Source organism: Triturus cristatus, chromosome 12 (assembly GCF_964204655.1).
Source record: "Triturus cristatus chromosome 12, aTriCri1.1, whole genome shotgun sequence".
In the NCBI taxonomy this organism is placed as follows: domain Eukaryota; kingdom Metazoa; phylum Chordata; class Amphibia; order Caudata; family Salamandridae; genus Triturus; species Triturus cristatus.
The window spans coordinates 17,912,552-17,938,811 of record NC_140595.1 but is presented as its reverse complement, the minus strand read 5'-3'; the positions used below and the strand labels follow the sequence as shown (position 1 = coordinate 17,938,811).

Below are 26,260 nucleotides of genomic sequence, written 5' to 3'. Positions count from 1 at the left end.
GTTCATAATCTCCGGACCAAAAGGTTGTATTTCACAATCTGTCACCAGCCTTTCACCATCATTTGTAGCAATCTATGCCATGAAATGTTACCTGTGTTCTTTTGCAACCCTTTAACAAGCAGCATTTGCAATGCATTAGGTCTCGCATTTACGCGAGTTTGAGCTATTGGCATTGTAAATGACAATGCCAATAGGCATTGTTATTTGCAATGTCAATAGCTCAAACTCGCGTAAATGCGAGACCTAATGCATTGCAAATGCTTGTTCCTCTTGTAACATATCGTTTGCTACCTCATCTTGTATTTTGTTTGCTTTTGATACATGCACATTTGTCACTATTGCCTCATGTAACGTAACGTTTGCGTTTGTAACATGCCCACTTGTAATTTTCTCCTCATGTAACGCTGCTGCTCCTATTGTGAAGCGCTCTGCACCATCGGGTAAAGTCCGCACTATATAAAAACGCATAAAATAAAAAATAAAAAAAACAACAGTTCCAGCCCATGTGCTGTTGGGCAATCAATTCCGGTACACATGGATTGACACGTCTCACGCATGACCCGCCTTTTCCGGGTCGGCAACTGAAACAGCGCCTTTGAAGAGCGGACTGGCTGCCTCCTTTCGGGGGCGGACCAGTTCTATCCAATCACAGGCTTCCTGATGCTGAAAGCCATGAGAGTTCTTTTACTTCCGTCGCGGTAACTGTCAATCTCTGTGAATTAGCTGTCTGATTGGGTGCCCCGCCCTTCGTGTTCTGGAGTCGGTGGGGGAGGGCGTTCGTGCATCGAAGTCGGTGTGAGGGAGAAGGTAGTGGTACTAGTGGGCCTCGGGTTCTAGCAGAAGCCCCGTAAACAATGGTGGCTTGGGGATTTTCTTGGAAGCATACAGGGTCTAGGGTGCTGGTTGGAGGGCAGAGGGTCTCGCATGCCAACTTCCGGTTTAGGGGTGGGTTGGGTTCCTGTTTTAAAATAACTATCCAGCGTTACCTCATAAGAAAAACCCTACACTTAAATGTGAGTCAATGGAGAATTAAAATGTCCAGACCTTTTCATCTTCGTCTCTCTCGCATCCCATTCTCGGATATTTATATCAGTGGTGCATGGGGGTAGAGGGTGTGTGTAAGGTGTCGAGAGGGTGGTAGTGGGAGGTTGCATGCTCTAGAAGTATCTGGTGCATGTGGAAGGGGCAGGGGAGGGTATTGATGGGGGCGTAGAGAGTCTGGAATAGTGTTGGTTTTATGGTATTGTTAACGGTACCTGTTGGTGGGTGTTGTTTCTGATGCTAGTTGCCCACACGTCAGGCCCTAACGACCATGTTGAGAAAAGTAAAATACATTCTTGATACCCGAAGCAGTGGCTACGGTACAAGTAAATGCAGTCCTCAATCGCACTGTAGCATATCCGACCACGCACCTGTTCAATACTAAAAGTTAATGGCCCTTTTTAGGTGGAGCCTTCTAGACAGTGCATGAGTGGTCTGTTCCGAGGCATATTGTGGCTTAACCAGAATCTACAGGAGCTTGGAGCCTGGCTGTTGCTTACCATTAGTTGGCTTTTCTTGTCACTCATTTGCCTACTTCTTATTGGTGTCCAAGCTTGTCTAATGGAGCATTGCTTCTTTACAAACTCTTTGATTGTCTGGCATCGCCGTTTTTATGGCTTGCTTTTCAAGAATGACTTTTTTTCTTTTGTGTGAAGCATTCCATGAAAATGTGTGTATTTTCGAGCCATCTTTCTCTTTTACGTCTTCGGTGCACTCCGAGTACCTATCGATCAACTACTCTCTGCCCACCCATGCACCACCCATGTGCTTATCTTCATTTTTTCAGCCCACCTGCACACTCCTTGTTGTATCCAGTCCACTCCATTGTTGCTTCGACACTTCACCCAACTCTCCCCTGTGTTGCTTCACCTTTTGCTCCACTCTCCCTTTGCTGCTTCCACAGCACTCCTGCTTTAAAAAAAAATACATTTGCACATTTTATTTTCAGCTCCGATCAACTTGAATCGGTAACTAAAAAGGAAATGAAGTGTCCATGTTATTTTGTAGCTGCTAATGCCTACAAAATGAGACAGGCGGATGTCAAAGGCTTTTAAAAAAAACATCTTTATTAAGTTTATCCACATTGCACAGCATCAAGGATTCTATTTGCATAGCCAATAGGTCTCAAAAGACAAATCTATTGGCTTTACCAGTGCTTGTTTAGATGGGTTGAGAAGGCCACTATTTGCTTAAAATATACTATACTTTAAATAAGGAGTTTAATTTAACATACTACTGTACGACCATAGATCGACAAAACTAAAAGTTGTCAGTTTAAAAATTTGCATAATGGAACATATTGGCTTATTTTGCTCAATACATTAAAAAGCTTTACTTGCATGGCGCATTCTCATACTTGATTGTTGACCATCAACATGACGCGCTTCAAGCAGCTCTTTCGCACCCCTTGTCTGCTCTCTGGTGGGCCAGTAGTATTAAAACGCTTTATTGCTGCGCCCCTGTTAGAGTGAAACAAATTCATAATGGCCTCCTATATTGGCTAACATTCTCATAATTCTATAAAATTGACAGGTCCAAGTGTATTTGGAAATCGAAACATTTCAGATATGTTCAGTTATTCTTTTAATAATGCCTTCAAATACATGATTGCCAGCGTGCTAGTAGTAGAATAGACTCCCTAAAGATGGAAAACTATCCACAGTATCCTACAGTAACACCTACTTACAGCCAGGACATAAGTGGAAAAAAGACATTGCTAATGTTGCGTTGCAGAATGACTCGCTGCCACTCTTTTCTTTCACTAAAAACATGATTTCAAGCAGGATAATAAACACTCCTCTTGGCCACAGCATCCCCTGGTATAAATGCATGCCCAACAGGACCGATACCTCTGTGTTCCGGGCAGTGGCAAAAAGTGTAGTTAAAGATTTTTTCAGTAGAACCTACATCATTTTTGTGCTGAGAGTTTCAAGCCAACATATTTTGAATATCTAATAATAATATAATACAGTTTTCTATTAACTACTCGACTCCGGTATTATTACTGTTCTGTACAAAGAACGATAAGTTGTGTATGTAACCATTTTTAACTAGAAAAGTAAGTGACTAAGCAAATAAATTAACAACATTATAAATGGGCTTGATCTATGTTCAAACTGAGAAACTGACTTGCTAATTTTTAGTAGTTTTCTGTAGTAGTGGGTAGACGGTGGAGTTCTGTTGTGGATTGGAAGAGAAATCAAATTTTTCCTGATCTGGTGAATGTTTTGGTTAGATATGGAGGTTTATTAAGATGAATGACTGTATGTTAGGCAGAAGATTTTAAATCTGATACTTGCTCGATACAAGGCTGGTGATGGTCTCATGAGGAGGAGTTGTGATTGAGTTTCCTTGGAGGACATGGCTCTACCAGTAGAGTGAAGAACAAAGGCGTAAATGAGATTAGCAGAGTCCTTAAGACTACAGACTAAGCAAGAAATTACAAGAGCTCCGGTTTCACTTGACCAGGTTATAGACGGGGTTTTAATCTTTTTTAACGAATTAAGCTAAAAGTTATCTGTTCGAGCTTATCTGTTTATGAGGGAGAGGTTTAGTTGGCCGTAAATCCAAGAAATTGTACTGTCTATGGTGGAAGGCTTCAACCCAATACTTTAATAAAGCCAGTAGCAATGGATCAAATGTGTTGAGAGAAGGTTAAGAGAAACTCTACATTAGTGGAGGTTGATTTTAGGTAAAGTTATGTGTTGTCCGTACATTGGTGACTTGAGACCCCTATCCCTCGAACAGCAAACTCTTTGGCTCCAGATGTAAGTTTAACCAAGTGGTCGCACAGATAGGACCCAGAGGAACACTACAGAGTGTTAATTCTTGTACTAAAATGTGCTCTCCAATCCAACCTAATTGATCATGGTTGGATAAAAAGGAGGAAAACTAGCATAAGAACTGACCACGTGTTCCCATTGATATCATCTATATTTAAAGTGTCCAAGAGGTTGAGTAGAACTAGTATACTGTGTTTATCGTCCAAGATTTTCGAAGTGGGTTTTCCAGTACTGCAGACAGACCAGAAGAAAATTGGTCTTTCAATAAGAGGTGCTCTTCATTGTCCAGAAGGGCAGTTGTCTAGAAGCACATCTCTCAAAGGCTTCCTCAAGACATGGTAGGTTGGTGACAGGTCTGGAGTGAGGAAGGAGGTTGGGATCAAGATGAGATTTTTTTCATAGTGGAGGAGATCTTAAGAAGTAGTAGTTTGGGGAATATTCCTGATTGAGCGAAGTTTTAATCATAGAGCTCTGTGTCAATAAAAAAGCTGGTTGTTGGTTTTGAAGATGTTTGGAGGAAGGGCATCTAAGAAATGAATCTTATGCGCTCTAGATATAAGATGGGTGAAGGGGGCAGCCTACTGGTTGGTTTCATGATAGTGTTTCAATGGTAATTGAGTTAGAAGAGGATTTCTCTATGGTGGGTTTGAGTTTGTCGGAGATGTAGTGTTAAATGTTGCTGCATTTGAGGACCGATGCAGGCTGTATGGCTAGGTGTGCATGTAGTTTAAAATACATTTTGCTGAATTTTAAGGCAGATTGATTTGGTTGTTTATGAAGTTATCTTTTGTTGTTTGAATTGGTAGGTTGTAATCTGTACTAATGGCCTTTAACGTCGATCAAATCACAGCCAATTCCATTGGTCAACTGAAGAGCTGCCTTTTTAATATTGAAATGAATGTTTTTGTATTTTTTGAAACTCACTGGGGACAAAACAGTTGTTTCTGGTTCGGAGGTTGATTTATGACCTTCTGAAATTGGGCCTTTTCCTGTGCCCCCTGCGTTTACCTATCATGCCTTGTATCAGACAGGTCCTATATTTCTGTTTACTAACAGAGTCCGTGTGTGTTGTGGATGATGGGGCTATCATTCTCTGTTTAAGGAACCTAGGATTTAGTTACGCGAAAGACCAGTGCATTCCAGATAACTGGGGCTTTTGTTTTGGAGATTATAGCAAGTGACGGGAATTCATGGCTGTGCAAACTACAAACACATTTTGGACTGCAGGATCGAGTTACCAGGAGGAGAAGTTGGGGGGAGTAGAATTAATAGAATAAAGAAGAACCGATATGGAGGAGACTCTAGTAAGCTGAAAAATGATATTGGAGTTCAGCTGTTGCTTGTAGTGTAACTACAGTGATGCGTGAAAGTTGAAACTAATAATTAAAAATAAGGTGTTCGTGATTAGGGTAGGTTGCAACGCTAAACTAGGAGAAGTCAGCAGAGAATGTTGTCAGAAACAAAAATTAATTCCTACCCTTGGGATGTTAGGGGGATAATTGAAATGATGTACGAGCTGGAATATAAATCGAAGGTGTACCAGTGAAGTAGCAAGCACATGGTTGTGATAGGAGGTGAAATTTCGATTAAAACTAAAATTGTATGATGCTACTATGAACTATACAGTTAAATAACTCCTTCCCCACTTGAGATATCAATTTATGGTCACCCAGACCCTGGGCAGAGCCTAAGCAGAGATCCCTTCCTACATTCTGGCTTCCGTATACCTTTCACGTTATCAACGCAGCAAGCTCGAAAGATATAAGGATAGCAAGGGACCGCGCTGCACCAATCCCTCTTTGCGGTAGTTGCAACTTTTCAATGCCTCATGTTCTCCCTGTGCATGAAATTATTTACTACAAATTGCCCAAAAGTGTAATGCCGTTTTTAAGTCTATACTAGTGCAGCGTGCAAGCGTTGCTTAGGAGATGACCTCTTGGAATTGGTCTGTACTTTATCGCAAACTCGTGCATGTACTGCACTGTTTCCAATGAGTACTCTTGCATGTACGGCATCCACCTTGCGGGAGCGAGCGGCGGCGCCATCTGTTTCCAATTATCGCGCCCGCGCTTGTTTACATTTGCCTGTCTCGCGGTCGTGTTAATTGGAAACAGATAGCGGTCGCTTTCACTTTTGCGGCCGCCGCATGTTCTCCCACACACTTTAACAGGCGACGCACGCAGGGACAGGCAGGTATAAACCCTGCCCCTCTAAGCTGACACTCTGCTCTGCTCTATGTGCTCTATGAATCTTCGTTTGTACGTTGTACCCAATAAGTTGCGTTTCCCCAACGCGCTCTCAATTATGTCTCACTCACTGCTTTTAACACACATCTACCCTTTGCTGCCACACACGCGCTTTCACGCACTCTCCCAAAGAGGCAGCCAGATAATCCCCCCCCCCCCCCCCCCCAAAAAAACAGAAAGGGCCCGACGCTGACTAAAGACCAGTGCCCCCAGTTGGGAGCTTCTGGTGATGTATGTTGATCTGCATGTACTCTGATTGCCAGCCGCAGCCCTCCCCCTCACACCCCTCAATCCTATGCGCTCGCTATGCTCTGTCAAACCGATTATGATCTCAGACTTCCTGTACTAATGGCAGACTGTGGGCCATGCAATCAGCAATTACCTGAGATACGACACACGCATCATGCCCTCTCTTACACGCTACTAAGTTACACGCACTGCGTCCCCTCCCTCACTCTTAGGTTATCTCACACAATGAGCTCATGCTTAGTATGTCTTGGGACCCACACTACGCTTTCACACTTTTCGTGATCTTGCGCCTACTATATACTCAAAGTGAAGATAAAAGGAGCGAACTATGTGATGTGCATGTTGCATGGCTAAAAACGTATAAGGTCCCAAAGGCAAGACCTATTGGCTATGCCAATGCTTGTTATATGTCTTGTTGTATAGACCCTACTAAAACGTGTAAATCTGCAGTTTGATACAAAAATGACGCTTAGGTATTTGATCTGTTTTTTCCTACTCAGGGACGCACTTGCAGTTCGAGATGGCTCAAGCACAAGTACGGTATGTTGTATGAAAAACTACTTCAATATAGCCTTATTATATTTGGGAAGTGATCAAGCATAGCTTCTCCCAACATTCCGATCACGTTGGAAGCACTCTTATGCAGTTACCAATTATTGATTTATGCGAAAATGCGGCTATGGTAGTTACAGGGGTTCACAAATTTGTTGTCCAGTGCAAACCTTGAATCTTAATCACATTTTACAGAAGCTAGATAAGTACTTGCATTTTTCTAAGCTACTTCTATTCTGTTTCTTTTTATTAAACAATGTACAACTATTTTCAAACTTCTGAATAACTTTTACAACTTAAAAACTAATGTGTAATAAAAAGCCTCTCAAAATAGAATGATGAAAACTGGCAGTATTTCCCAAATTGTAAAGATTCTTTCAAGCGTTTTTTTCCCCGTAAAGATTAGTTGATTCGATTTTTGCTAATATCTTGTTGTTAACTTCAGCATCTGAAAGAAACACGTTAGTTCGATTCCTCACCTTAGAATATCCCCAGGCGTCAGGCTGGATCCGGAAAGATTTTTGTAGCAATACCCCTTGCGCGTCGGTAGGCGTCGTCTGCGGCTCCGCGTCCGTCGTCGGCGTCGTGCGCCGGAATGACGTCGTCGGAGTACTTAGACGCCGCCCTCGCACGCTGACGTCAGTTCTTCTTTTTTCCGCGCCAGTAAGCGCCGATCCGGGAAGAGCTTACCCCTAGTCATTTTTTGACTAACTTTTTTGACTTCTTTTGGTCCATCGACTCGACTCTGGTGCCGGTAGGATGCCTGGTTTCAAGGCCTGTGACGCCTGTCATCGCCTGATGTCGGTGACGGATCACCATCGCTGGTGCCTGTATTGCCTGGGGCCCGACCATGACGCGGAGTCGTGCCTCGATTGCCAGGCCTTGACGTCGAAAGCTAGGCGGGAGCGGTCCCGTAAGCTTCCCGAGCTTCGGCACTCGGCTCCGCGTCGCTCTCGGTCCCGGAGGAGGTCCAAGGACCAATCGCGGAGCCGCAACCATCGTCATCGCTCGTCTGGGTCTTCGGGTAAGTCGAAGCACTCCAAGAAGTCCAAGAGACGACATCGTTCTTCGGACTCCCCTCGCCGGTCGCGCGACTCGGCTGAGGGTCAGGGTGGTCCCACCCCCGCGGCTCCATCTGAGCCGCGTCTGTCCCCATACCCGCCGATCCCTGGAACTGACGCGACTCCGGCGGAGGTCAGTGCCTTCCTCTCGGCCATGAGGGTCGACGGCTCTGGCCCCGACGCCGCGGATCCCCGAGGGATCCAGGCCTGGATCTCGGTCGGCGCCGGTCGACCTCACGACGCCTCTCCGCCGGCGCAGACACCGGTTCCACCTCCGGCGCCGTCTCCGGACGACGCCGTTCCCCAGTTCAGCCCCGGTCCGGACCCGACACCGGTACGGCGCCGTCCGGCGCTGCACCCAACGTCGATGGATGACCATTTCATCTACCGTCCGGCTCCGATCGTTCCTGTTTATCAGGAATCGAATGACGGGGGCGACTGGGAGGGGTCTGAGGACACTATGGCCCTCCAGGGTCAACTTCCACAGGACTGGGCAGACGAACTGGGGGATGCTAGTGGTCTGGACACTTCGCCGGACGCTGGCTTCATCTCTCCTCCGACTGTGGCCTCGGAGGAGGGTGCAGCTTTTTCAGTGGTGCTGCGCAAGGTGGCCGAAGCCCTAGGGCTGGAGTTGCCTGCTGTGGCCGTGAGGACTAACGTCCTCACAGGGGTCCTTCAACCGACAGCAAGCTCCACTGAGCCTCTGCTGCAGTTTGAGGCCCTCATAGACGTTCTGCAGGGCACTTGGTCCAAGCCCTCCACAGTTCCTCCTGTGGACCGGAACGTTGCCTGGCGCCACCGCCCTGCTCCGGGCGACCCCAGTTTCCTCTTCCAACACTTCACCCCCGAGAGTCTGGTTATCCAGGCCTCAACCTCCCAATCCTCCTTCCCGTCCGCTCCTCCGGATCGGGAATCCAAGAGGTTGGACCAGTTTGGCAAGAAACTGTTCTCGTCCCTGAGTTTGGGGCTGCGGTCTTTAAATACCGCTTGCCTTTTGGACCGTTATTCCCACTCTCTGTGGGATACGGTGGAGGACGTGCTGCCCTTGTGACCGGTGGAGGCCCGGGCACGACTCACTCAAGCACTTGCTGACGGTCGAGATGCAGCACGGCACGCCATACGGTGTGGACTTGACACCACGGACTCGCTGGGTCGGGCGATTTCCACCACGGTGGCGCTTCGGCGTCACGCCTGGCTGAGGTCCACGTCATTTTCAGGGGATGTCCAGAGTTCCCTCATTGGCATGCCCTTTGATGGCACTCTCCTTTTTGGTGAGAATGCGGACAGTGCGCTGGCTCGGTTCAAGGACTCCCGGGCCACGGGCAAGTCCTTGGGTCTTTCGGCCCCGCGGCCGTAAACTTCCACCTTTCGTGGCCAAGGAAGGGGCGCCTCCTCACGTCCGCCCAGCCACCGGCCGCAGAACCAACCTGCACGCGGTCGCGGACGTGGATTCCACCGAGGCGGTACTGAAGGTCAATGTGCCGGTCAGTCCACATCCACCCCGGCAGCATCCGCCTCAAAGCCCTCCTAGTCCGAGCTTTCAGGCCCATTCAACGCCAGTGGGCCGCAGAGTTCGCCATCACCTGCTCCACTGGCGCTCCATCACGTCGGACAGGTGGGTGCTGCAAATAGTCCGAAGGGGCTACTCCCTCCCCTTCGAGACGACCCCTCCAGCCATGCCACTGCTGAACCACCGTATGTCGGGGGGATCATTTGCATCTTTTACGAGAGGAAGTTTCGGCCCTCTTGGCCAAAGAGGCCGTTGAGCGCGTTCCTGGTCCGGAAGTAAGTCGTGGTTGTTATTCCCACTACTTTCTGGTTCCCAAGAAGGGCAAAGGGGGCCTACACCCGATCTTGGACCTCAGGAGCGTGAACTCCTTCCTCCGGAAGGACCGTTTCAAGATGCTCACTTTAGCTTAGGTTCTGGCTGCCCTAGACCCTGGAGACTGAATGGTAGCGTTGGACTTGCAGGACGCTTATTTCTACAACCCCGCCCTGCCGGCCCACCGGCGTTACCTGCGGTTCACGGTGGGTCAGGAGCACTTTCAGTTCACCGTGCTCCCCTTCGGCCTCACCAGTGCCCCTCGGGTGTTCACAAAAGTGATGGCGGTGGTCGCAGCTCATCTGCGCCGATCAGGGGTTCCAGTCTTCCCCTATCTCGACGACTGGCGATTGAAGGCGGGCTCGCCCCAGCAAGTCGTCTCCCACCTCCAGACTGCGGCCAACCTCCTGCACTCGCTGGGGTTCTCCATCAATGTGCCGAAGTCGCACCTGAGTCCCTCCCAAATGCTCCTTTTCATTGGGGCGGTTCTCGATTCGGCGCGGTTCCGGTTCTATCCGCCGGATCAGCGGGTCCGGGACATTCAGGCCCTGATTTCCATCTTCCTGCCTCTGTCCTGGGTTTCGGTCAGGTTGGTGCTGCGGCTTCTGGGGCTCATGGTCTCCTGCATCCTGTTGGTACCTCACGCCAGGTGGCGGATGCGGGCTCTGCAGTGGGACCTGAAGTTTCAGTGTGCCCAACATCGAGGCAACCTGTCCGACCATGTGTTGATCTCGGAGGGCACTGCGAACCAGCTGCAGTGGTGGCTCACGAATCGCGATTGGGTAAGCGGCAGATCCCTCTCCCTACCCCAACCGGAGCATGTCGTAGTGACGGATGTGTCCCTCCTGGGATGGGGGGGCCATATAGGAGAGGCGGAGATCAGAGGACTCTGGTCTCCGGCGGAGACTCGGCTCCATATCAACCTCTTGGAGCTGAGGGCGATCCGACATGCACTAAAAGCCTTCCTTCCCTCTGTCCGGGGAAGTGTTGTGCAGGTGTTCACGGACAACACCACCGCCATGTGGTATTGCAACAAACAGGGCGGGGTGGGGTCATGGACCCTTTGTCAGGAGGCTCTGCGCCTCTGGACATGGCTGGAACATCAGGGCATCACCCTGGTGGTTCAACATCTGGCGGGCTCTCTGAACGCCAGAGCAGACAAACTCAGCCGCCGGTGCATGATGGATCACGAATGGCGTCTGAACTCGGACGTGGCGCAAGGTCTCCTTCTGCAGTGGGGAGAGCCTTGGTTAGATCTATTCGCCACCGAAGAGAATGCGCAATGTCAGCAGTTCTGCGCGTTGGAATTTCCAAGGCAGCACTCGCTCGGAGATGCTTTTCGTCGCGAGTGGAGTTGCGGTCTGTTGTACGCCTTTTCGCCTATACCACTTCTGCCCAGAGTGCTGAAGAAGATCCGGTGCGACCGGGCCCAAGTCATCTTGGTGGCTCCGGATTGGGCACGAAGGTTCTGGTATCCCGAGCTACTCAGTATGTCCATCGATCCCCCGATACGACTGTCTCTTCAGGAGGACCTTCTGTCGCAGCAGCAGGGGACGGTCCTCCATCCGAACCTGTCCAGCCTCCACCTCCATGCGTGGAGATTGAGCGGCGACAGTTGATGCCATTTGACTTGCTTCCTGAAGTCTGTGATGTCATTCTGGCAGCCAGGCGTCCCTCCACAAAGACGGTATACGCCTGCCGGTGGAACAAATTTGTGGCATGGTGCACAGCAAAGGCTGTGGATCCCCTTTCTGCCCCTCTTTCTGAGGCTCTCCTCTTTCTTCTTTCTTTGGCCCAGCAGGGCTCTGCTCTGGGCACCTTGAAGGGCCATCTTGCTGCAATCTCTGCTTTCTTAAGGCTTCCTGATCAGCCTTCTCGTTTCAAGTCACCTGTTGTTTCCCGTTTTCTGAAGGGCATTACTCGTATGTTCCCTCCTGTTCCATTCATAATGCCTCAGTGGGACTTGAACCTTGTTCTTACTTTTCTGATGTGAGCTCCCTTTGAGCCCCTTCACAACTGTCCAATTCGTCTACTGACTCTGAAAACTGCCTTCCTGGTGGCTATCACCTCCGCTAGGCGGGTGAGTGAGCTCCAGGCTCTGTCAGCTAAGCCTCCCTTCCTTTCGGTTCATCTGGATAACGTTGTCCTCCGGACACGTCCTTCTTTCCTTCCTAAAGCTGTGACTCCCTTTCACATCGGGCAATCTGTCACGCTGCCCACCTTCTTTCCGCCTTCGCCTCCGCATCCATCAAAAGATGAAGAGAGGCTCCACCGTCTGGACCCAAAACGTGCGCTGTCCTTTTATTTGGACCGCACAAAACAGTTCCGGGTGGACGACCAACTTTTTGTTGGATATGTAGGTGCTAAGAAGGGTAAAGCTGTGCACAAGCGGACCATCTCGCGATGGGTCGTGTTGTGTATTAAACTCTGCTATTCCTCGGCGAAAAAGGTCCCTCCTGTTGGGCTGAGAGCTCATTCCACCCAGGCCACATCGGCGACGACTGCCCTGGGACGGGGAGTCCCCTTGCAGGACATCTGTCAGGCGGCGACATGGGCTTCACTGCACACGTTTGCCAAGCACTATTGCCTGGACAGCCAAGTCCGGAGAGATGGCCACTTTGGCCGTTCTGTTCTCCAGGACTTTCTGGTGTGATCTTGGTTCGCAGGCCCACCTCCGGGGTTGGTATTGCTGGGGTATCTATTCTAAGGTGGAATCTAACTAACGTGTTTCTTTCAGATGAACAAGTTACTTACCTCCGGCAACGATGTATCTGTAAGAAACATTAGTTAGTTAGATTCCTCACCCACCCACCCAGCCTCCCCGTTCTGCGAACCGACATCTAGGGTTAAGGTTCTCCCTTTCAGGGCCCTAGATTTTTTGGCACCAGTGTCGGTCTCTTGCATGGCTCAGCGTCCCTGGCGTGGAAAGCTATGTATAAGAACTGACGTCAGCGCGCGAGGGCGGCGTTTAAGTACTCTGTCATTCCGGCGCACGACGACGGACGTGGAGCCGCAGACGACGCCTACCGACGCGCAAGGGGTATTGCTACAAAAATCTTTCGGATCCAGCCTGACGCCTGGGGATATTCTAAGGTGAGGAATCTAACTAACTAATGTTTCTTACAGATACATCGTTACCGAAGGTAAGTAACTTGTTCTTTAGTCAAAATATTTCACCAGTAGATTATAAAACTACTCGTGAATATTCAGCACTCTCAAAGTTGCTGTGGTGTTTTTTGAACTTTCTGGAATATCAGTGATGGATAACATTTTGCATGTCTGGGAGATGACTGTTGTCTTTTTTGTCTTCTGTTTTGAATAAGTCCACCACAACAGACATTTCAGCTTGCTGTGAGCAAGTACATCCGCATGAGTTAAAAATAACTAGATGTTTGGGCAATATCACCACGGGCTTGCTAAAAAAGAAAAAAAAGCCCGCCTGCCCAAAGATTACATCTAGGGTTTGCAAAGTGATCAATGAATTTAAACACTTTGAAACACATTTACTGTAAATTTAATATTTTTCATCTTTTCCTGAATTAGGCAGTATTTATACTTAATCTGAACTATTTTCTCATGAGGATACATTTAGAGTTAATCATATAATTTTTGTTTCTGTTTGAGGGTGTTGTTTCAAAATTGGAGGTAACATTAATGAGCGAAATACATCGTATGTTTCCTACCAAACGTAATTCTTGTCACTTGTGTTGACATCTAGAGATTACAGTCTCTTGTTCTCGCTACAATAGGATGACCTACTTTGTAGTTCCCTCATTATGAGATTTGCAGTTTTCAACTTTGTAGATTGGGTAACCACCCTGTCTCTTTCATTGCTTTTAGGAGTCGCACCACTAAGAAATGTGAAGAGATTGAGGGAGGCCTGCAGTTGTCCAGCCTCATTGGAGAGAGGGTCCAGCACGGCTGGCAGGAAAAAAACGGCACCATCAGCCAGTGGGAAGGCTTGGTGCTGGACCAGGTGGAAGTGAAGCCTGGCCTGTACCTGGTGATCTATGATGGAGTTGACTGCGTTTACGGGATTGAGCTCTTTAAGGACAAGCGGGTGAAGAAGCTTCAGATCATGCCCAGGAGGCCATGTGAGTACAAACCCTCAACACACTGGGTCAAGCACCGTACTCTGGAACTTCAAACACATTGCAATCTTGGCACAACCAGTTCCAAATAATCAGATTAAAATGTATCTTCTGTAATCCATGAAATACCTAGAAATTATTAAATAGCTTGGTTAGGTGGCAATGGGGATGATCCCAGCACTCAACCAAGCCGTGCACCCCCCCATCCCTCCCTAGCGCCTTGAGACCCTTGCAGGTAAGTAGTTGTGCTTTACACACCCCTGATTAATTGATTGACTGTAAAAACCATTGAGTAGGGCAAATAGGTGTGGAAACAGAGCAGTTGAAAAGAGCAGCATCTTACAAAACATCTAAGAGAATCCAAGTATCCTAAAATCTTCTAATCATCCTTAAAGAGTTTACGTTGGATGGGACAGAGTAGGGTCACTTCCATTACTCTCTCCATGTTAAAGTGCTATCTCCTGTATTGTCTAGCTCAGGGCCCAGGAAAAGAACTTTTAAGGAGCTTGCACTGCTTTGAAAGCTTTGCGTTCTGCCTGTTTACATAGTCAAAAAGCAGTAATAACGGAGGTCAGTATATTTAAAACTCACTCAGTTCTTTCTTGTACTTGCAGCATATGTGGCAATATAGATCTGTCACACCTCTGGCTTGTAATAGTGCTGCATAAACATTGAATAAAATACTGATAGTGACACTGAATGTCACTTATTTTTGGACACAAGTGTGATTATAAAAATGCATCTAACTTTTTGCATGGGTTTTGACTGCATCGAAAGACCACTGACTCGATTTAGTCTTTCATTTTTGAGGCCTGCTGCAGCATTGACGTTTCTGCTGGCTTCAGTTTCTTAAATAGATGTCTAGTTGAATTTTTTGTTACCAGAGGATTCCCTACAGAAATTTGGGTTACTGGTTGAAGGGGGTGAAACCCTACTTAAGCTGCAACCACAGTTCTTGTCAGGGTGTAATGCAAGCAAACACCAAATTAACCTGTGCGTAACCCTCTGGTAGCTTGGCACAAAAGCTGTCGAGCTTAACTTTGAGTCAATGTGTAAAGTTTTTATGCAGAACTTAGCCAGTAATAATGTGAAAACACAACAGCGACATTTCCTACCAATTCAGAAAAATAGTTACCTTTAATTATTTGACACCAAAATGACAAAAATCCGATCAGTAGAACCGGAGATAAGCAATGCTAAAGATGTAAGTAAAAATAGTGCTTAAATGCACTCAGCGCTAACTGTGATTATCTGGTCGTGCCAGACCGGGACAAAGTCACAAGTTCAGGCCGACCATGATGGGGTATGGGCCAAGTTAGGGCCACTGAAAAAAGTACCTTAAAACCTGGTTGTGGAGCTTTACAAGGTCCTGCTCCGAGAATGCGTTGTACAGGAGCAGTTCCAAGGAGCTCGGGGACTACGATGGAAGGTCCTGCTTCGTGCAGCGTAGTTCTGAGGGGCTGTGGCACGAGGTCCTGCACAGAGGATACATCGTTCAGCAGCGGTTTCTAGGGGCTCCGATGCAAGGTCCTGCATAGAGGAAGCGTCTTTCAACGGTGGTTTAGCTGCGGAGCTGCGATGTCACGCTGCATTGGTTCTGCTAGGACCACAGCTGGTGGGCTGGCAGAGCACCCTAAGGCCTACTTACAAGGATCCAGTTCTGGGGTGGCACTACTTTGTGGACAAGACTCGCAACAGGCAGAGTCCAGGTTCAGGATGGTTGGAGCTTTTTCTGTCCCTGAGTCTGTGATCAGGAGGCCAGTCAACTATTCCTTGTAGTTACTCTATTGGTCCTGGATTCAAGATGCAGGTAAACTTCGTCTCACTCGGTCAGCAGAGTGGCAGTCCTCCTTACAGCAGAGCAGCGCAGAAATCTTTCTTCTGAAGGTTCAGGAGCTCATACTGAGAGTCCACTATTTATCTTTCGTGCGAGCTTTTAAGGAGAAGTTTCTAGACGGTTCACCCCCCGAAGTGTTAGGAATTTCCTTCCTCCCTGCCCTGGCCCCACCTTGTTTCTGGGGTCGGGGGGTCACAAAAGACTAGTTTGAAACCTTTGTTAGTGTGCTGAGGCAGAGCCTTTGTGATGTGTTAGTGTGGTTGGTGACAGCTCTCTCCCCCCCCCCCCCCTCCCTAGTCAGAGATGGCCCATCCTGCCAAGACCTATCCCCCCTTTGTCTCATTCTCAGAGAGCAATACACAAATGCCAGTTACACCTAGTCATGTGTCCTAGTGGATAGGCTGCAGGCACCAAATGGTCGGGCCAAGAAAATGCAAACTTTATAAAAGTGGCATTTTCGAAATTGTGACAATTAATCCAACTTTACAATTAGAGGGTTCAAAATTACACTTCTCGATATTTCTACCTGTTCCCAATTCAAAGTTATCACTTATTAAATGTAATGAGTTAACACAATGTTATCCTATGGGAGTGTTATGCCTTGCAGTAGTGGAAAACGAATTTAAGGGGTTTTCACTACCAGGACATGTAAAAATTAATAGTAAAAGTCTGACTTTTCAAATCACAGGACCCTGTCCTATGGGCTGTTTAGGGCTAGGGGTGACTGTTATGTATTAAAAAGAAAGGTTTACGCCTGTAACATGTTTATTCTGTCAGGTCACAATGACAGTGTAAAACTGCACACAGGCTGCAGTGCCAGACCTGAGACATGTTTGGCAGGGCAATGTAAGTGGTTGGTACAATAAGTGCTGCAGGTCCACTAGCAGCATTTAATTTACTGGCCCTGGGTATGTGTGGTACCACTTTACTAGGGGATTGCAAGTAAATTAAATGTGCCAATTTGGTGCAAGCCATTTTCACCATGTTTAAAGAGGAGAGCACAAGCACTTTAGCACTGCTTATCAGTGGTAAAGTGCATAGAGTCCTAAAAGCCAACATAGATGGGTATATAAAACAGGAGAGTGAAGGCAAAAGACTGGGGGATGACCCTGCAGAGAGGACTAAGTCCACCACTCTCCCCACATGTTTACCTTGTAAATGCCCTTCTAGGATGCCTCTTTGAAGGTGTGCTGACAGTCCCTATAACTGACACACATACTCTGTGTCTTTGAGTTTGCCAACCAGCTCTTCTTTGTACTGCTATATCAGCCACACTGATGCACTGTTCTAGTGCTTTATTAATGAGTAGAAAGTTGTTTTGGAAGATGCCCTAAAATGTCTGAATGTATGGAAATTGGTTTTATTTTTTTTATTTAAAAAAAACAAAACATTCTGCCTGCCTGCATGGAAAGTTGTTGCTTCATCCCCAGCTTTCCCCAAGCATATCCTGTATATTTTCCCCCGAGCATGCCCTGCATATTTCCACCTGGACCATGTGGCAATTGTCCCAGATGATCTTAGATACCTCCTTGGGGCCTACAGAGACAGACGTACAAATATAGCACCCTCAATTCTTCTTTGTCTCCCCCCTCTAGTTCAGGCCACTGCAGAGGAGAACCGCATTGCAGAGGAGCTGGTTGGGAAGGCAGTGGAGCATGTATTCGAGAAAGATGATGGCAGTAAGGTACAGTGGCGTGGGATGGTGCTCTGCCTTGCCCCCATCATGAGCAGCTGGCACTATATCACCTACGAGAAGGATCCGGTCCTCTACATGTACCATCTACACGAGGACTACGAGATTGGAGACCTGCGTATACTGACAGATAAAGGTAATGGAAGGCGCATTATAGGTCTCTGGTCCTTATTTTGATAGCATGATACTTGCTCTGTGTCACTCTGGTGCCAGTGTTGCGGCTGGTTGGAGCCACAACTGAGGCTTTGCACTCCCAGGCCACATGTAGCAGATGTTTGGCTACAGGGAGGGTGATCAAGGGATGGTCCTTACTGATAGTAGCCTGGCAATAACTTGTTACATTTTTTTCATTAAAGTATCACGTTGCTGTTGATTTAGGACTGCCAGGGTTTTTTTTTATTAACAGTTTTTTATAAAGCACGAACTAGACCCGAAGATATCCGGTATCAGAGCGCTTTACATGAGCACCAGTTACGTTACAGATGGACACATTCATTTTTGCTAGGCACAGAGAGATTAAGTGTTTTGCCCAGAATCACAGGATGTTGCACGTCCTTGCCGAGACTCGAACCCAGATTTGAGGTCGACCGCCCTAGCCGTTAGGCCAACTCCTCTCCCCTATTTTCCCTCTCCTCCTCTCAGTTGTTTCTTCTGTGTTCTTGTACAAGCCACACCATCTTGCACAGCTGTCTGTTCAAGAATATTTTGTGACTTTGCAACTGATTTTGCTACTAACGCAAACACTGCACATATATCAGTATGTTAGTGCATTAGACAATGGTGTGTACTGAGTTTGTTTTAATTAAGTGCATAGATTCATGTTTGGGTAACCAGCAATGTATTTTTTATTTCAAACGTTTTTTATTGGCCTCAAACTTTTCACAGATTTGTCTCCACCACACACTTTTTTGCTTTCTTATGGATTTCTTAGTTTTTAGGTCACGGCTGCGAAGGCTGCGCTTGCGCAGTCTCGCTCCGAGATTTAATGACTTGGAGAAGAGGGGCTTGAACCCGCCCCTCTTCTCCCCTGTTCTCCATTGGCTGGCCTCTTGAATGCTGGCCAGCCATTGGAGAAGAGGTCAGTCATTCAGATTAGGCCCCGTCCTTTTCGGATCGGGGGGCGTGTTTTTTGCAAGAAGTCTCAAGGAGGAGACAACAGCAAAACACGCCCCCGAATCCGAAAACGACGCTGCCTTTCTCCGAGGCATTTCTGCTCTGCCTCGGAGAAAGGCGGTGGTGTTCCTGGCCCTCACCTCGCCCGCTTCCAACCCCTCTTTCGCTTCCGCACTTCCTCCGGGTCTCTGCGCCTTCGCCAGGACCTCACTCGCCCTTGCCACCAGAAGAGGCCCTTTATTTTATTTCCCGCTCCACTTTTTACTTTACTTAAATAAGCGCGGCGCACGCTTTAGGCACCGCGCTCACTTTATTTATTTCCTGCTCCACTTTTCTCGTGAAGCCCAACGCTCCATTCCTCTCCCTTCTCAACATACTACGTTACTGCCCGGACACGAGCTGTTGGAATACAAGGGCACCGAGGTTGCACCGAGCACTGCAGCACCCCCCCAGTCTGCTGGGGAGCGCCGCCATCAACCGACAACAAAGAGCTGCTGCGTGGGGAGACTACGGAGGATGTCCCAACCTGTAAGGGCGCCTTAGAGCCGCTCCCCTTGCGCTCCCCCCCCCCCCCCCCCCCCCCCCCCAAGAGACTCCCCCGAGCCCCGCAGGGAGCACTTCGACAGGCTCATCAGGCAGTCTATGCTCTGGTATTATGCAAAGGGCTACAGCGCAGATGGGAAAGAGTTCCGCCTGACCTTCGGCAGGGCCCCTGCCTCCAAAAGAGCTTGCAGTGGTGAATGTAGCTTTTTTGTGTCTTGCGGATCAATGCATTTCTGACCCAAATCCACGTTATCCTGTCAACCTTCATAGGGTAGCACCGCAACAGTGGGGATCACTGCTCTTTAGAATTTCACGTTGAGTGAGGATTGAGGACTTTTAACTTTGATGCTCAGTTTTACGGGACGGTGTCCAGTGTGACTCAAGGGACCTTGGTAGGGAGGCATGAATTACACTTCCGAGAGGGACCAGGTGAGATCACGCAGCCTAGGGAAGCCTAGTGTGTTAATGGCTTCTCGAAACGTCATTGGAAACTGTGTCCTATATTTAAAAAAAAAATGGATTGTAACGTTGTCCCCTTTAAACGCTGAGACAGAGTAGTGATTGCCTGCAACAGAGGTTTTTTTTTTCGGATTCATTACCTTTGAGGGGGAAAAGGAACCAGGCGCGGAACTATTATTTTAATGTTACATTTTCTGAGAATTGTTGCTAGGCTGTAGTGAACCATTTTGTGCAAATTGTTTCTATGGTGTATTGAACCATTTTCTGAAAATTGTGTCTAGTCCGTATTTGCACGCTCTAGCTGTGGTCTGCCTCGAGTCCACCCCCCCTCCCCGGTCAGTGCTTGTCTATTTAATGCCGATTGCGCCGCCCTCCATGCGGCGCTGATTACATGGTATCCGTTCAGCCCCAGCAGAATGCAGCCGTCTCCACCCCGGCCGGGCTGGTAACAAGCATTTACAATGCAACGGTCTCGGCATTGTTAAAGTTAGAGCTATTGGCATTGCTCATGACAATGCCGTTTCTTTAAATGTTTTAAAAACAAAAACATAAACAAAAATAATGTCATGAGCAATGCCAATAGCTCTAACTTTACCAATGCCGAGACCATTGCATTGTAAATGCTTGTTAGCTATCCTCTGTGTTTGTTTACTGTTTTATTTTGATGTCCTTTGTACTTTTTTTGGTGTCAATGCCACTTTTCTGCCTTTTTGTTTTCCTCTGACTATTTGCTTCAATTTCTAGTCAAGTCAAACCACTTTATTCGGCTAACCAAAACCATAAAAGTACACCACAGTGAACATTTTACATAAAAAGCTGAATAAAAACACATTAATATATTTTAAATTCATTAAAATATACCACATACAAACAAAATAATACTGATAAAAAGAAGTGACTTATAGCTCATTAATCATGTGATAAAAGCAAATATGTCTATATATGAGATCAATCAACACTTTAAAATATCTAACACCCATTCTTCCTATGTCCGACTGCTGCCACCAAAAAACTCTCAACAATAAAAATCTCCAATGGGTTATTTAACAACTGCACATATAGTAGGGCTGGTCTGACTTGCACAAATCCCTTCCCCTTTAAAATGGGTCTTAAAAACCGTCTCCTCATGGGGCTAAAATGCTCACAAAACATTGTAAAGTGCATGGTGCCCTGCAAAGAAAAATTATCACATGTACAGGGACCTAGATCTTTTGCCCTGCTCCAGCCCTGTACATCTGCTAAAAGACAATGAATAAGATTAAAACGGAACCTAATTAGTAGAAATCGATGAAAAGGTTATGTAACAATTAACAAATACTGTTCAATCAGTGGGACTGTCTTTAACAGCAAATGGGCTCTCACCGTGGGTTTGACCATCGCAATCTTCCTAGTCTTTGTGCTGCACTTTTCCTCTGAATCTTTCACTGCCTCCTTTAGATGCATCTATTTGCTCTGGTGAAGATTCAGCTTAGACCGACTGTTAATGGCTGAACATAGCGAGCTTAAACAACAAACATGACTGATCTTTTGTTTTACAATTCAGTAGATGAGTTCAAATATAGCGTGGCCTACCCTCAGAGCTCCGGCAAGAAGATTCACAAGTTTATTTTCCTATCCAAATTCGAATGGTCAGTGTTATGTTCACATGGAGGGTTATTAAACTTCACAGCAGATGTGTTTGATTGTACTAGTCAGGACTTTTTCAGTGATCTTAAGAGTAGTTGTATGTCATTGGACTTGTGTGGACCACATTTACAATGATGATTTACCTACCTGTCCACCTTCATATAAGAGGTAATTCAAAAACAAATGGAGCGTAGTTAATTCATAGACTCTTCAGAGATAAATCGGCAGTAGCTTGGGTGGTAGCTGAACCATGCAGCAATTTTTTGAGTTGCAATTTCTGTCAAGGCTGATAAACATCTAATGAAAACATTAAGTACAAGTAGAAGTAGGTTTCATTGGGGTTCGCCCAATAAAACCTATTTCTGGTAAGGAAACTCTACTAATATGTTTTTTTTCAAACTGAATATTCCTTGAAATCATTGCTTTATGATGTGCCATGAATGTAAAGTCCTTCAACTCTCTCTCGTAGTTAGGGGGCCTTAAACATTAGAAATAATTTCACTGTGCCTTGAAAAAGTCCTGAGAAGAACACATGTTGGAAGTGGCCTTAATTACCTTTCATATGTACTTTACAGTGTCAGTTCTCAATTGTACATCTGACCCCCATTCCAGACACTTGTAACAGTTATTTTTAAACAAAATGTGTGCTGCCCCGCATTGTGTAAAGATTCATTTTGCCTATGTTCATATTGTAGTGTCAGCAGAATGTGTTGCATCTTCTGCACTTAGATACTATGGATATGAAGCACGCCATCTGCTTCTGTTCGGACTGGGTTGTGCACTGTCCGTCTTGTGGTGTTAATCTGATAGAGACTACTAGCTGCAGATTCCTTACCTTGGAATTTCCCAGGCGTTAGGCTGGATCCGGAAACTTTTGCTGAGCAATACCCCTTGCGCGCGACTACATTCGGCTCCGCGTGACGACGATGCGTCGGTTATGACGTCACGGTGCCTACATAGGCGGCACGCGGTTGTCAGTTTTTCCACACCAGAAGCGCATAGCCACAAAGTGACTGACGTAAACATGTGTAAACTAGGGCCCTGAAAGGGCAGAAACCCTAGTCCTACAACATCAGTCCGCAAAGCGTAGAGGCATGGGTGGGGCTGTAAGGAATCTGCAGCTAGATAGTCTTTACCAGTTAGTGCGTTACCGAAGGTAAGTAACTTGTTCATCTGATAGAGACTTCTAGCTGCAGATTCCTTACCTTTGAATCAGATACCCAAGCCATACCATCCCGGTGGTGGGTTGTGGACTCATTGACTAGACTAAAAAGCCTTGCAGGACCCATCCATGCGCACTTGACCAACAAGACAATGTTTGGCGAACGTGTGCAATGATGCCCACGTCGCTGCCTGACAGATGTCTTGGACTGGGACACACCAAGGCCGTAGTCGTAGCCTTTCCCCTGGTGGAATGGGCCCTTAATCATTCAGGGGGCTGCCTCTTCGCCAAGGCATTACAGATTTTAATGCAGAAAACAACCCAGCGAGAGATGGTTCTTTTCTTCACTGCCTTTCCCTTCTTTGCTCCCACATACCCCACAAAGAGTTGGTCACCAATCCGGAACTCTTGTGCAGTCAAGGTAGAACGACAACGCTCTTTTTGGGTCCAGTCGGTGGCGACGCTCCTCTCGCTTAGAGGGATGTGGGGGAGCAAAGAAGGTAGGCAAAGTGATGGATTGACCCAGACGGAATGGGGTGACAACCTTTGGTAAAAAAAGATGCCAGGGTGCGAAGCACCATCTTGTCTGGAAAAGATATAAGATAAGGAGGCGATCTGGATAACGCCTGTAACTCACTTACTCTCCGGGCCGATGTAATTGCCACTAAGAAGGCTGTTTTGATTGTCAACAGCTGGAGAGGACAATTGTTCAAAGGCTCAAAAGGAGCTCACATCAAATAAGTGAGAACCAAATTAAGGTCCCATTGTGGCATAATAATGGGCGTGGGTGGAAACAAGTGAACCAGCCCTTTTAGAAATCTATTTACAATAGGAGATTTAAAAAGAGAAGGTTGGTCTGGCAGCAGCAAAAAAGCAGACCGAGCAGAAAGGTTAGCCGTGAGTTCCCAAAGCAGAGCCCTCCTGGGCAAGGGACAGAATGAACAAAAGTACAGTAGAAAGAGGGTCAATAGACCTTTCTGTAATGTATAATACAAATGTCTGCTAACGGCAAGTGTATACCGACCTAGTGGAGGGCCGCCTGGCTGCCAGAATAACATTACAGACCTCGGGAGGAAGGTCAAAAGCCATCAACTGCCGCCGCTCAATCTTCATTCATAGAGGTGCAGAGTAGACCGGTTCGGGGGGGGGGGGAAACCTCCCCTGCTGCTGCGACGGAAGATCCTCCTGAAGGGACAGCCTGATCGGAGGATCAACACTCACAAGCTCTGAATACCAGACTCTCCTTGCCCAGTCCGGCCCCACAAGGATGACTTGGGCCCGGTCGCTCCCGAACTTGTTCAAAACCCTGAACAGGAGTGGTATGGGCGGAAAGGCGTACAACAGGCCTGAGCTCCACTCACGACGAAACGCGTCGCCGAGCGAAAGCCGCCTTGGAAACTCCAGCCCGCAGTACTGCTGACATTGCGCCTTCTCTTCGGAGGCGAACAAATCTAACCATGGTTCTCCCCACTGCTGAAAGAGACCTTGCGCCACCTCCGACTGGAGACACCATTCGTGATCCGCTAGACATCGACGGCTGAGATAGTCTGCCCTGGCATTCAGAGAACCTGCCAGGTGTTGAACCACCAGGGTTATGCTCTGTTGTTCCAGCCATGTCCAGAGACGCAGAGCCTCTCGACAAAGGGTTCATGACCCCACCCCGCCTTGCTTGTTGCAGTACCACATGGCAGTAGTGTTGTCTGTAAACACCTGCACTAATTTCCCCTTGACAGAGGGAAGAAATGCTTTCAATGCCAAGCGAATCACTCGGAGCTCCAACACATTTATGTGGAGCCTCGTCTCCGCCGGAGACCAGTAAACCCTGATCTCCATCTCTCCCAAGTGGCCGCCCCATCCCAGAAGTGACTCATCCGTCATGATTGTGAAATCCAGCTGAGGAAGGGAGAGAGGTCGGCCTTTGACCAGGTCTCGGTTCGTTAACCACCACTGCACAGATCCTTTGCAGTTCCTTCCGAGATCTGAACCACGTCGGTGAGATTTTCCTGATGCTGTGCCCATTGGAACTTCCAAGTCCCACTGCAGAGACCGCATACGTCATCTCGCGTGTCGTACCAACAGGATGCCGGAGGTCATGAGGCCCAACAGCCTCCGAGTAAACCTCACCGAAATCCAGGATAGAGACTGAAATATCAGAATCATAACCTGAATATCCTGGACTCGCTGCTCGGGAGGATAAGCCCTAAACTGCACTGTGTCCAGAACAGCTCCGATGAAAGGGAGCGTCTGAGGAGTCAGGTGTGACTTCGGCACGTTTATAGAGCACCCCAGTGAATGCAGGAGGTCCACCGTAGTCTGAAGCTGGATAGACGACTGCCTGGGGCGAAGACGCCTTCAACAGCCAGTCGTCGAGGTAGGGGAAGACTGAAACCCCTAACCTGCGTAATGAGCTGCAACCACGGCCATCACCTTGGTGAACACCCGAGGGGCACTGGTAAGGCCGAAAGGGAGCACAGTAAACAAAGTGCTTGTGGCCTACCTTGAACCGCAGGTAACGCCTGTGGCCCGGCAGGATGGGAATGTGAAAATACGCATCCTGCAGGTTCAGCGCCACCATCCAGTCTCCTTGGTCTAAGGCATACAAGACCTGAGCCAATGTGAGCATTTTGAAGTTCTCCTTTTTGAGGAAGAGATTGGCTGTCTGAAGATCCAAAATGGGCCGAAGCCCCCTGTTCTTCTTTGGAATCAGAAAGTAGCGGGAATAACAGCCACTGTTTACTTCTGAAACTTGAACCCTTTCTATAGCCCCTTTTGCAAAAAGAGCTGTAACCTCCTCTTGGAGCAGCTTTAAGTGATCCTCCGCCAGCCGTTCCAGACTCCTTAGAATAGTAGGAGGAAAAGAAGGGAAAGGAAGAGAATAGCCCTCCTGGACGATCTGCAAGACCCACTTGTCTGTTGTAATAGATCTCCAGCAAGGGAGATGACGAATTCTCCCACCCACTGGAGTAGTGTGGTCTTGCAGAATCAGCCTAGGAGTGCTCGAAGGCTGCGGCTGCCGGTGGCAGTGTGGTAGACAACTTCTGGCCTCCATTCCGAGGACGGAATGTACCACGTCCACGCACGGCTTGGGCAGTCCGTGCGGGACGGTGGCTAGGATAGGGTTGATGCGGCTGAAAACCTATTCCGTTGCCACGAAAGGGGCGAAAGGAAGCCCGGGACTTGTGGCAGCACGTGTGCAACCATCTCCCAAAAAGAGTGGGAGAAACAGACCAATGAGCATGCAGTATTCACTGACCGCAGTGCCAGACTGGAGGAAGAAAACCTCTTCTTCCCAAATGAGTCCAGTCTCTTGGATTCCCTATCCGGAGGGGCGGAAGGGAATGCGCCCTGGGATGTAGAGGCCTGCACCACCAAACTTTCTGAGGTGGTGTGTTGGCTGAGGAACTTTGGGTCACCCGGTGCTGGGCGATGGCGGTGTGCAATCGTCCTGTTCACAGGCCTCCCTGTGCTAGGCTTGGACCAAGTTTCTAGTAGGATGTCCATAAGTGCCTCATTAAAGGGCAAAAGGGGTTCAGAGGTGGAAGCCCCAGGTTGAAGCATTCCGGTCAGGAGATTGCTCCTGACCTGCTCTGAGGGAAGTTCCAGTCCAAGGACCTCAGCTGCCCTCTTAACCACCATAGCATAGGATTCCCCCTCCTCCCTAGCCACTGTAGGTGGAGAGAGCATGCCAGAGTCTGGGGAAGTATCCAGACCACTGGCTTCCCCAAGTTCCCCATACCAGTCCATTGTCTCCTCAGAGACATCTTGGTTCTCTAGAGAGACTCCTGACTCCTCTCATTCCTCTCCTGAGCCTAGCACGTCCACAAAGTGCTCAGGTGACAACATAGAACCCCTGGGTTCTGTCGACATCGTAATCTGCGTCTTATGATGCTGTTCTGGCTCGGTGTCATCGGGGATGGGGCTTGCGCCACCGACAGCCGATGGCAACACCGCTGGCACAGACTTCGGGTTCGGCGTCGGGGAA

The 26,260-nt window shown here is 47.9% G+C and overlaps 1 protein-coding gene across 3 annotated transcripts in view; it reads left to right on the top strand.

The window, feature by feature from the left end:
• The first annotated feature begins 660 nt into the window (after positions 1-660).
• Positions 661-26,260, top strand: part of LOC146772218 (spindlin-W-like) — a 31,397-nt gene continuing 5,797 nt past the window's right edge. The window contains exons 1-4 of one of the 3 annotated variants that reach the window (XM_085639000.1): positions 661-698; positions 6,820-6,859; positions 13,595-13,848; positions 17,278-17,511. In XM_085639000.1, the coding sequence (XP_085495126.1) occupies positions 6,840-6,859; positions 13,595-13,848; positions 17,278-17,511 (508 nt within the window). In that variant the 5' untranslated portion in view covers positions 661-698; positions 6,820-6,839. Of the gene's footprint in view, positions 1,014-6,819; positions 6,860-13,594; positions 13,849-17,277; positions 17,512-26,260 lie in introns of all 3 variants that reach the window. The other 2 variants (XM_085638998.1, XM_085638999.1) reach the window with 2 other exon arrangements.